Genomic DNA, 12,459 nt, shown 5'->3' on the forward strand with positions numbered 1-12,459 from the left:
ACCAGTGCTAATACAAATTAGGAGCTGGTCAGTACTTGTAACTCAAGTGGAGCCTTGAGCTACCAACTAAAGGTCCAGGCCCCTAATTCGACTCTGCTGTTCAACTACAATTCATATTACTCTTGGTAGAGAACAAAAAGGCAAGTGCAAATTTAGAACGGGACAGTATAATCAAACAGTGATGTATTAATAGCTTTGTAATAAATACAGATTCTTAAAGCAGTGGTATGGAAAGCAAAATTTGCAGGTGGCTTGAGCCTTCTGCTTTATGGGCCTACTGAGTTGAATAAAAGTGATACTTCAACTTCACGTACTGGACTCCTGGGTTGCTTGTACATACTGATAACAGACAAACACAAGTCCTAAGCGGGGACCTTTGTTCAGCTGACTTTGAAGCGTGGTGGAGACCAGTGAGACCGTGGCAGACCTTCAAGGCCTAGCTTTCCTTCAGTAAAATAAACTGTGTACAGTAAATAGTGTTAGGTAATGCTTTGTGTTGGGCTTCAGAGGTGGAATTTTTCATTCCACCTCTTCATTTTCATTTGGAGCAAGGCTTTTGTTATTTCACATGCTTGAACAACTCAAGCAGGCACTAACAATACTGTGAGGTTTTTTGTTTTGTTTTGTTTTTTAATGCAAAACGGCTACTTTAGAGAAGTTGGGGTATTTTTCTATGCTCAATAGAAATGAAACATTAATTTGTTCAAGACTAAGAATTTGGTTGCATAAACCTCATCAGTACTTCTTTTAAGAACTCAGTGCTAGCCACAGGGCTTCTCTGTTGCGGATTTATAGGGCAATGATTTACGGCGTATTGTGAGACTGCAGCTTAGGAATGTTAGTTTTTCTAAGCTTACAAACGATGAAAAAGAGATGGTCACTTCAGCTTTCATTCTGGATTCTTTTAGTCTGGTCTAACAGAGGTATTTTTATTTTATAGCTTAAGTATGGTTGATCTGCTGCATTAAATTCATTATCTGCACTCCACATAATTGTCAAAGCAGCAAATACAACTGATGATAAACCCCTGCCTAAGCTCTGGTGTCAGAGAGCTGTAGGAGTTTTTTTGTTGCAGCCTTGCTGACCTTGAGGGAACCCAGAACAACAAACAGCTTTGCTCTTTTGGCATGACAAGTCCAGCCATCCTCTTAAAGAAATATGATGGAGGTACTGTTAATTGAGGAACATACTGTACTATTTACGCCCCAGTGGTACAAGTGTCACGTCCATCTCCGCCACAAATGTTCTCTTGTGGAGACTGAGAAACCAGTCAGCAATAGACTTGCTCAGGCACTGTCAGCAGTGAGGGAACTGACATCTCACTGACCCACCTTAGGTAAATATGGTTTACTTGCGAAACAGAGGGCAACATTTCACTGTTAAATAGATCGGCATATGTGCATACATCTGTTCTTTTTCATTTTATACTTTCGAAGACTTGGTGTGTCACAGGAAAATGGGTTAATTTAAGTCAGGATTAGTGTTGTAGTAGTAAACTAATGCCATTTGTTCCATCTTAGAAGCCCTCTGCACCTTTGTTAAGTTTTGTTGAAGTAGCACAAATGTAACTTGGAATTTTGTTTTGAAAAACTACAGTGTGTAGTGACAATATGTTCAGTCTGTCACGTAGTGCATTACCAATTTTGTCTAGAATGTTTTCTGTAGTGTCAAGCAAGTTGTTTTGCCTTCTTCCTCCCCTCTTTTCTGATATAGGTGTTTTCTTTGGAGATGGATCCAAGCAACCAAGTTCTGCTTTCTGTTATATTTGAACTTGAGGGATTAGGCTTTCTTTTGGAGAAAATGTACTATTACCATACTCAGATGATCAAAACATTGGCAAAAGCTTTAACAATAGTGAGTCATGTTCCATGAATTGAGACTGGGAATATAGGGCTTCTTAGGAAGCAGCTCTCTTTGATCTTCTCTGTGCTGTTTTTAGCAAGGCAACATTCCCTGTCAGGCAGTTAAACTAGGATCTTGAAAGAAAACATCAGTAGTAATGCGTAGTAAGTCTTGAAAATTCTGGTATGTAACTGAGTCTCAAAGAATTTGTGTAAAAATTTGGTTGGAATTCTGCATGTCACCACTCATTCCCTGCTCTTTCTGGTGTAGTCCAAACTAATGTTACAGAAAAGCGAAGATTTGTTGCTGCTTTGGTACTTCTCTAGTCCCATGTTTTAGTGTGCGCTCGTTACATCAAGTTTTCACTGCAGAGACAATTCCAAATAGGAATCTCTTGTTCACTTCCCTGAAAATCCATTTTTCCTAATGGAAGAAATTCTAGTCCAGGTGTATTTCTGCATAACTTCTGTTTTGACCGTGTGAAGAGATTTATGTAATGCTAAAACATGAAAAGCAATTAAAAACATAACTATTATAGTTGTAAAATAGATCATTAGGAGTATGCATTTTTAGTTTCTCAGATTTTTGTGTTGGCAAGTGTTGGAGTCTGGTAACTATTTTTAGGGTCGCTTTGGAAACTAAACTTGTTTATAAAATAGTCCACTGATGCTGTTTTTAAACTCTTTAGGGTATAAAACACGTTGATCACTTTGGCTTCATATGCCGGGAATCTGTTGAACCTGGGATAAGCCAGTATGTCTGCTATGTGTTCCAGTGTGCAAATGAGTCTTTGGTGAGTATTTATTTATGATCTTAAGCTTTCCCTCAAAGTATGTCTGAGGCACTTCCTAAACTCTGGGAGTCTGTTATTCTCCTGTGTCAGCTGGGCCTCAGTGGTCACGTCTTCTCAGGTGTGAGACGCAATACGTGAATATGAAAACATGCAATAGGAAGTGCATACATTCTGTTCATATACATCCATATCCTGGTACTCTGCTGGTGCGTGTATCAATAGCAAATAGAAAAAATGCAGATGGATGAGTTCATACATGCAGACTGTTGAGCATATTTGGGCTCTATATTTAATGGTAGCTCTTGTATTTCTAATTGTTGAGACACTTGGTTCTCCATTAAACATGTAACTACATGTATTGAATCAGAAACAAAGCCGATGATAAAACCCGAACATAGTTTTCAGGGCAGGGTTTGAACTGTTGGCCTGATCCTGCATGTGTATTTAGTCTGCATGTGACTTTTTAGCATTTTCCCTGTAGTCTCTTTTGCTCATCAGGAGAAGAAAATAGCAGCGTCTGATCAGAGAAGAAGAAAAACATACTATGTGTGGATGTGTGTAACTATAAAAAGTCCATTGGACGTTTGCTAAAGTATGTGTCAATCAACTGAAGTTCCAGGAGCCAGTGATTTAGCTGATACAGGTAGCTTAATAATATGAGATGTATACAGGAAATAATTTTGGCTACATTTTTATTTTAAAGCTCTGACACTTTTAAAAGAAGTTGATTCCTGTTCTGAAGCATGTTTGTTCCTGATGGCTGTGCTGACAGCTGCTAACTCCTTCTCAGCTAACCTTAAAAATCACTAGCTACTGAAAATGTAATTTGTTAATCCATTGACTATCTTGAGAGTGAATAGATTTATGTCAATAAAACTTCAAGCAGCCAACAGTCCTAGGTATACAACGGTAGCTGAGGCTGCAATTTTATCAGAATAGGAGCTTGTTATGAAATCAGTTCAACCTTTATAGTAACAAAATGTTAAATCTGACCTGTTGATAAATCTGACCATGCAGAATTCAAAGACTTAAAATGTGATGTATAAAGTAGCCACTTATTTATGAACCTCTTTACGCGTTCTGGTCCTGATAGGTGTGAGTATGCCCACATTGCAATATGAAATTAACGTTCCTGAGCTACTTTCAGATGCAATCACTTGGACCTCGGTGACGGTTTGTGTGTGGCAGGGCAGAGCTAGCTGTACAACCTCATGCCTTCTGGATCCTGTGCTGCCAGGCAGGCTGTGTTGGTACTCTTCTGTATAATTGCTCCAAACCTAGCTACATTCTGTGCGACATTCAGTTCTCGTCATTTTAGTGTAGTCATAATCCATATGCTTAGTGCTGTTCTGTGGATCTTCCATTTGGGAAGCATCATTGCCAATTTTAAAAAATTACCAGTCTGTGTTGCAAGATAGATGTTTGCTGTTCAAGGCCCTGCTTTATTGCTAAGAAGAGAGAGCGCTCAGAAATTACTGGTAGTGGCTAAAACTGTGGGTCCCAAACATATTGGGACACAAACTAATTCAAGTTTTCCCATTCAGAGGCCCTTTTCCCCCCCCTTTTTTTTTCTGTTTTTGTCTGTTTCTTTTTTCAAGTGACAGACCCTTAATAAAGTCTGTATGTTTCTAATGTTAGACTGCATGATTTTGGTCTCCAACATTACAGCTTTTTTTCTTCCCGCTTATAAAAAAAGCAACAGGTAAGAGCAAGAACATGATTCTGAAGCAGAATACTGATTTCTTTTCTCAGATTGTCGTCAAGCTGTTGCCTCCTCCTTTCCATGCTGATGCCAAGATTCAAGCTTCTTAATAAGCATTGTATTCCCATAAAATACAGACAGGCAAACTCCAGGTGCTTCGTATATAAGATCCGGGAGTATATTGGAATTAGTGTGAAGAAATGCTGTCACCTTAACCTTTCTTAGACAAAAGTTGAGCTTTTACAGTGCTGGTGTGTGAGAATGTAGCACTGCTGTATTTGTGATGGGAGCAGGGGAAAGATCAGGGCAGACCTCAAGGCTGGCTGGTGGTATTGAAAGATAAGTTGGTGGTTGTAATGAAGCTGGTAGCCAGTCTAGTAGCCTGGGGAGAAGTGAGCTGCTGTGGGAAGCTTCTGTCTTCCAGCAGGATGGGTCTGTGTGGGGTTTTGTTCTAAAATGGTACAGCAGTGGGAGGAAAACCGTTGATGGGGAGCGTGTGCAGTTTACAGGAGAAACCTGAAGCTAAAGAAAAGGAAATTAATGCTTTTCATTTAGCCAGCATATATTCCAGCCAAAAATTCCCACTTGCGGCTTCTTAAAACAGCGGCTGTCTGCCCAGTAGGGCTTTGAGTAGTTGCAGTTAGATACTCAAAATTACACTCTCTGAAGTAACAACAGCTCGAAGACGGTGAGCATCCACAAAAAAGGCAGAAAAGCTGGGAATACAACCTTGATCTCTTTAGAAGACAGCAAACAGGATTTTTTTTTAATTGTAAAACACCTGTCTGTGGTGTGATTTATAAATTTGATTTGATGTACATGGCCTGAATTTTTGTTTATATACTGTCTTTTGCCTCCTTCCCCTTTAGGTTGATGAGGTAATGCTTACCCTGAAACAAGCCTTTAGCACGGCTGCAGCTCTGCAGAATGCCAAGACGCAGATTAAACTGTGTGAGGCCTGCCCTATGCATTCATTGCACAAACTCTGTGAGAGAATTGAAGGTAGCAGCTGAGTTTATTTTCTAATTGTATTTTTCTGATTATTCTAGTATAATTTTACTGTATGTGTTAATTTTAATTATGTCAATCATGCGCTTTGAACTTAAACAGTGAAAGAACAGAGGGAAAAGTATCTCAATCAGCAGTTCTTACCATCACTTTGCACTCTGTAATCATGTAGGTGACAGCAGTAATGATATTGCAACTGAACATAGTATAGCTTGTGTTATAAATACATACTCTGTCATTGTCGTGCCTCTCTTAAATGTTAAGCAGAGCAGAAAAACCCACCAGTTTATCTTCTGTCTCTTTTTTTCTTTTTTTTTTCTTTTTTTCTTTTCTTTTTTTCCCCCTGAAGATACGTGCTGGCAAAATGGGTCGTAAAAAGGCAGTTGTGATCAAAAAGGGGCTTGCTTTCTCATGTTTTTTCCTTGTGGGATTATTTTTTTCCTTCTTTGCATTTATTCTCTTACACACTTCAAAACCTTGTTCTATTATGGGAAATAAATGATGAAGTTAGGAGATTAATATCTAATGCAGAAAGCTAAGGCAACTACCTGGCTTCAAATATGAATACACAAAGCTTTGAAGTTTCTCTGGAAGTGGCGTATGCCAGAACATGTGCAAAAAATCTTACACGATAGAGTTTTTAAAAGAACAGTTATAGTAGCAGGATTCTATTTTTGTAGTCATTCCACTATGTCTCCTTGTTGTATGCCAAAACCCCAAATATATTACCACTAGTCTTGTTATCTTCTGGTAATGGTGGTGTTGATAATTGCCAGTTCTCCCATTGATTAAAAGTCACTATTGCTACTTGCCTCCCTCTGGTGGATGAAAAGCAAATTATAAGATCTTCGTGGAGTGAAATTCTGTTGGATTGTGACTGGTATTTTCTGGGTTTACAACAGATAATCAGAAGTGATAAAGCTTAACTGGGAAAGTCTTCTGTCAATTAAAAACTATAGAGGCTGCTGTATAAGACAGTGGGAGTACCTTGAATACAGGTACTTGCAAGCCTGGGATAAGTATCCAGTATCAAAATAAAATCTCTTCTAGGGTAATGAGTACCATAATAGTAGTTTCATAAACTTTGTTCTTAGTGGCTGAAAGATTTATTTTAGTGTCACTTTCTTTTTATCTATCTGCTTTGTTTAGAATCTAGAAGTTTATTATAATGAAATCCCCCAGGGCTTCATGACTTTGGAAAATCTTGATCGGTTCTGATTGCAGTTCTCTATGAACGATTTCTGCCTTGGATGGAAAAAACCTTATCTTCATCTGGATTGGGGGGGAGGGTTGTTTTCCCCACAGTTTTTGCAGCTTCCTGATATAAGCTTTCTGAGGAAATATACACTTTATCAAACATTGGAATTTTTTTCCTTTATTCTTACAGCCTTTATGCTGCTCTTTCTTTTAGAAGCGTCTTCAGTTCTCTGGTATGGCCTATACCCTGCCCTTTCCTTGTGTAGAAACGCATCTAAGCTTTTCAATTAAACACATCTGAAAACTTCTGAGTATCTTATGCATTGAGTATCTTTCCAGTTGCATCCCTGATCTGTTCCACTCTTCTTCCTCTCCTGTGCAGTTGTCAGGCTTCCATCTTAGTGATCTCTTGGTACTAGGACAGAAGACACCACTAGGGTAGGGAGCACAGCCTTTTCCTCAGGAGCCAGATAGTTGGCTGCTGCTAGTTCTGGTTTTATTGCTAAAGAAAGGAGACAAAACCATGTGGTTCAGCAAAACCTGAAGTGTTTTGTATCATGTGTATTACAAATATACAAGTTTAATGTATGATAGTTGTGTAAACTCAAAAGCAGGTTCATATCTTCTATTATCTTTTTTTCAAAGGTTTTTGAGAATCTAGAAGCTTTAATGTTCCTTTCTGTTCTCAGGACTCTATCCACCAAGAGCCAAACTTGTGATTCAGAGGCATCTGTCGTCATTAACTGACAATGAGCAAGCAGACATTTTTGAACGCGTTCAGGTAATATGTTAGATGCTGTTGTCTCAAATTTGAAAAGACCATGATAAAATGGACTAGACATTTTTTTTTATTTTGATTATGTTTGTTTTGTTATGTAATAAATCTAGAATTTATTATTGTTCCACCAAGCATCACACTGAAATAGCATGTTCCAACCTCATGTGTGATACACTGTGGTCAGAAAAGTTTTTGGTTCCCAGGTCCGTTGAGATGTTCTGTGTTCATACCCAGAGTATTTTTATATATTTTTTTTCTGAGCTTAGTTCTTCATCTGTAAATGCACTTCCCTACTTGAAAGCGATGTGGGAATGAGTTGAAAGCAGGTGAGAGATGCAGGCATTGGAGGTGGTTGGGATTTGCAGAAGCTCTCTTTTGACTTATTCTGTGGCAAGAGGTGCAAGCAAGTGTACTCAAGTGGATGAAGTATACAGTATTTTAGGCCTCCAAAGGCTGTGCTCCACTCTAGCTGCCTGAAGAAGGGAATGCTTGTTTGGTTTTTGTGGGTTCCTTGTTCCATTTACAAGGCTATACAATGGCAGACAACCTGAGGAAACAAAATGTGTCTCCTCCACAGCCTGTAACACTCTCCATATGGAAAACTCTGGTCTGTTTTGCTCAGAAGCATGGAGGCACACAAAAAGCAGTGCAATTTGATACACTAATAGTGCACTCTGGCATCTGGCGTATCAATATATTAACTTCAAAGAATACACACATACAGAAGGGAAAATAAGCAAATCATGACTTGAAAGACCACTTTTTCCTTTTCTTCACCATTACTGACAGAAAATGAAGCCTGACAATGACCAGGAAGAAAATGAACTTGTGATCTTACATCTACGCCAACTTTGTGAAACTAAGCAGAAAACACATGTTCATATTGGTGAAGCACCATCGGTAAGGCTTATTTTTGTATTATTCCTCTTCTTCCTCCCACCTTATTCAAATACAGCCTTGAATACTAGCAGGGCTGCTGCTAGAGTTCATCAAGGGGTAGCTGAAGCTGGGTATTGTAATTAAGAGAGGACTGTGAAAGAGAAGTAATTTGAATTGTTTTACAGTGGCGTCCTTGGGGATTTTTTTGAGTTTGTGGGGCAGGGAGGCAGGGACGAAAGGCAACCAATTATTTTTAGGTCTAGATTTCTTTACAGTGGGAGGTTACCTCTTCAGTCCTTCTCCTTCCTCCCTGATCCCCACTCCCAAACAGTCACTTCTAGGGGGAATAGAGATGAAGATGGCTTTTTAGTTTAAACTACAAATTTACCTAGCAAAGGAATGGGTAACAGTATTGTTAAATTGATAAGCTTTTACAAAATAGTCTTTAGGGATAGAATGTGCCTTTAACTGTGAGGGGGGTTGTTTTTTTGGGGGCTGCGGGGGTTTTTGTTTTGGTTTTGTTTATGGGTTGTTTTTTGGTTTGGTTTTGGGTTTGTTTTGTTTTGTTTTGTTTTGTTTTAAAGGCCAGGGGTATGTTGTTTGAGACTTGGTTCAGCCCTAATCTTTGGAGGTCTGCAATTGCAAAAAGAGTTGCCAAAGCTGAATTGTGTCTTTGCTTATTTCACCAGACCGTTTCTAACAGTGCGATTCCGGAAAGCACCACCACTGGTGGCAGGTTTAAACTTGACATTCTGAAAAACAAGGCAAAGAAATCCTTGACTAGCTCTCTGGAAAATATCTTCTCAAGGGTAAGATTAACAACTCATTGTCAGCAGCTCTCCCATATATCCTTGACAGTAAAGACCTATCAGATTTTTTTTTTCTTTGCTGTTTTTTGGCCTTCATTAAATACTTAATGAAGCGATAACCCTATTGTGAAATCTGAGGGTTATAGCTGGGTTGATTGTGACTTAACTGTGCTAGAAAGTTTATGGTAAGGCCACACATACAGAGGGAAGTCCATGGTAAGGCCACACAAACAGAGGCAACTTTTTCTGAGCAATGAAAGTTCATTGTAGATGGTGGGTGAGTTGAGCATTATCAGATGTGTTGCTTCAGAATAAAAAAAAAAAGTCAGGATGATCCCATGAAGAGATATGTTAGCTTTTTTTTCGCAAGTGTGACTACATATGTCTGCATAAACTGGAAATCTTTCTGTTCTGAGAAGTAATGTCTTGCCTCTCATAGCTAAAATTACTTATATTGGTCACTCAGAATCTTTAGAAAGTAGTAACTAAGTTGTCCTTTTGCAGGGGAAAAAAAAAGCAATAGTTGTTTGTTTGTTTGTTTGTTTTTAAAGTGAGTTGTTCTTCATTTCAGTATTGCTAGCTAGGTATGATGTTGAATTGCAAATAATTACTGGAACTCTCTTATACTAAATAGCCTTTTAAAGAGGTCTGAGATGCAAGTATTGCTTAGTGTCCCCTGCTCAGAAGGGAGAGTCCTGAAAGCAGAGAAGCAGCATATAGAAGAGTAACTGAAGAAGGCTGGGTGCCTGGGATCCAGTGTGTTGTTACAGAGAACGTGTGATGCTTCAGCCTGGGGAAGGCTCTGAGGAGACCTTATAGCGACCTTTCAATATCTGAAGGGGGGCTACAGGAGAGATGGGGAGGGACTCTCTAATCAGGGAGTGGAGCGATAGGATGAGGTTTAAATGGTTTTAAACTGAAAGAGGGGAGATTTAGATTAGATATCAGAAAGAAATTCTTCCCTGTGAGGGTGCTGAGACACTGGAACAGGTTGCCCAGAGAAGCTGTGGGTGCCCCATCCCTGGAGGTGTTCAAGGCCAGGCTGAATGGGGCTTTGAGCAACCTGGTGTCCCTGCCTGTGGCAGGGGGGGTGGAACTTCATGATTTTTAAGGTCCCTTCCAACCCAAACCAGTCTGTGATTCTATGAATACTGGAAGGCAAGGTCTAAATATAAGAGTAGTGAAATTAAGATCCTTCTGCTAGTAATTTTAAAAGTACCACGCTAAATCAAGGCCTAAGTTGTGCTTGTCCTGCAGCTTATGTGGGTATGTCATAAAGTAACCTGCAAACATTTTATGCCACAGATGGTGCCTATAAAGGAGGCAAAATATTATTTGCTGAGAAGGATCCTTAGAACTGTTTGTACTTCAGTGTAGACGTGAATTTTGCCTAGGACTGAAGCTAACATTAAAACTCTCCTGGTCAAATCTGGCCTATGTTGTTCAGCAAGTTTTATACACTGGGGACTTGGCCTGAAGAGAGCGAGTGAGCACGAAAGAGAGCAGTGACAGTCAGAAGATCTGGATAATTTCAGCGTTCTGGAATACCATCAAATGGTGACAGCTACAGTCATGCCTGCGCTGAGTCCGATTTCTTTTCCACATCTAAAGCACATGTGACTGGAAAGTGATTTAGCTGTGACAGTGGGTCACTAACCTTGCGGTGGTTGTGGAACAGGCCTGCACCACTGGGAATAACACAGTGAAGCAGCCCTGCCTTATACGGACATAGCAGCACTCTGATCATGTCAAGGAACAAGGATTTAGATGAGATGCACTTCTTAAGTTGAAGGGTCTCTGAAGGGAAATTGCTTACATATTGTTGTTGCTTATATAGAATGTTCCTTCTCACCAGGGCCGCTGTGACATGCTTCATGTTATAGTGTAAGGATCTACACAGTCCATGACTGAGTTCAAGAGAAGTGGACACCCAAGTCTGGATTAGGGCCATTTTAAGTGCTCTATGAAGTGGACTTACTGTTGTGAGGAAGGTTGTCTTATCTTTAACTTGAAACTGCAAGAGGTCAGGAACAGCAGCGTGTTGTAGTGAGTCACGATACACATAGGGGTTCATCCTTGCAGACCCGTTTAAAGGTTACACAATTCAAGGCTGAGAAAAATCATGTACAGTGCTGCTCAACCACTAACTATGTGGTTAAAGCAAGAATATAAGCTGAGTGTCTCTGCGCACATACACTGTGTGTTACGTGCATGTGTGTGTTATACAATGTCTGTTTCAATAGGTCTTATTCTTCATCAGGCTGTAACAACAAGCATAAGGGGTCATGGCTAATTCTTAAAGGTATTTAGGCACCAAAGGTGCTTTTTCCCCTCCTTAAGCCAGCTGCAAATCATATATCATCTATTGATATAATGGAATGCTAATTATTGCATGACTTACCATCTTTTTTGTAAAGTGTATTTAGTAACAAGGAGACCAGGAGAGAAATAATTAAAAAAAATAAATAAATCAGTATTCAGCATCTTTCTGTAGATAAAAAGATTAAGTAAAAAGTAAAAGTTAGTATATATAGGGGAGAGACTTACGCAGCTTCAATCTTAGCAAAATTAGAAATAAGTAAGTAGTAACCAGATATCTAGGAACACTTTAAGTGGATGGCTTCTTAGCTAGATAAATAGCATCAAGTGACATGTTAAGCTACTTGAAGGAGTAGCTGCTCAGTACTCTCCATAGGGAAACAGGCTGGGTTCTGTGCTCTGGCTTCCCTTACTCCCAGAGGAATGTCACTTTTTCACTTGTTTGTTTTGCTGGACTGATCTTATTTTTGTGGGGTTTGAACTGAAAACAGGCTGTGGCTTCCTAATGAGGTACCTCAGCAAAATAAATATAACCTCTGTTTGACCTTATGAACAGATTTCTTCCAGCCCTTGCTGTGCTAACCTCTTCTGTTGTTGTTTCTTCTGAACCAAAAAGCCCTTCTTACAGTGCCAAAAGTGTGTTTTTAAAGCTAGTGAGAAACTTCCAAGTTATCCTTTGCTCTTGTTTCATTGTGAGGGTCACTGAAGAGATGCTTCAGGCAGAGTATTCATTGGTAATGAGCTTAAATGGGATAATGTACTTAAAGGGCACTCTAGGTCTTGAAAATAAATCTTACCAGGAAAAAGTAGGCTAAATAAATACTGACGATAATGATATCAATTCCCCTGTAGTTGCAAGCATACTGAGAGGAGCTCTACCTCGAGTTTTCCTAAAACCTAGACTATTTTTCCCCTAATAAAATACTGAAAGCAACTTGGGAGTGTCCAACAGCAGACATCACCTATGTTTCATGGGAGTTAGTTAGGAGTGGAGGGTAGTCGATAGTATTGAAGCTCTGTCACCTCTTCCAGCAAAACAAGATAAGATAACAATTTTGTCAAGGATCTGCTAACTAATTTCTAACAAATTTCCCTCAGGGTTATCTACATCATAATTGAAAAGGCTTATTTG

At 39.4% G+C, this 12,459-nt stretch overlaps 1 protein-coding gene across 5 annotated transcripts in view; it reads left to right on the forward strand.

Annotated features, from left to right (window-relative positions):
- Positions 1-12,459, forward strand: part of TBC1D4 (TBC1 domain family member 4) — a 121,520-nt gene that overhangs the window by 76,006 nt on the left and 33,055 nt on the right. For all 5 annotated transcript variants that reach the window (XM_014966004.1, XM_014966006.1, XM_014966005.1 and 2 more), the window contains exons 4-8: positions 2,531-2,635; positions 5,207-5,339; positions 7,232-7,323; positions 8,110-8,220; positions 8,889-9,008. In XM_014966004.1, the coding sequence (XP_014821490.1) occupies positions 2,531-2,635; positions 5,207-5,339; positions 7,232-7,323; positions 8,110-8,220; positions 8,889-9,008 (561 nt within the window). The remainder of the gene's footprint in view (positions 1-2,530; positions 2,636-5,206; positions 5,340-7,231; positions 7,324-8,109; positions 8,221-8,888; positions 9,009-12,459) is intronic.

Source organism: Calidris pugnax, unplaced genomic scaffold (assembly GCF_001431845.1).
Source record: "Calidris pugnax isolate Ruff unplaced genomic scaffold, ASM143184v1 scaffold20, whole genome shotgun sequence".
NCBI classification, from domain to species: Eukaryota; Metazoa; Chordata; class Aves; order Charadriiformes; family Scolopacidae; genus Calidris; species Calidris pugnax.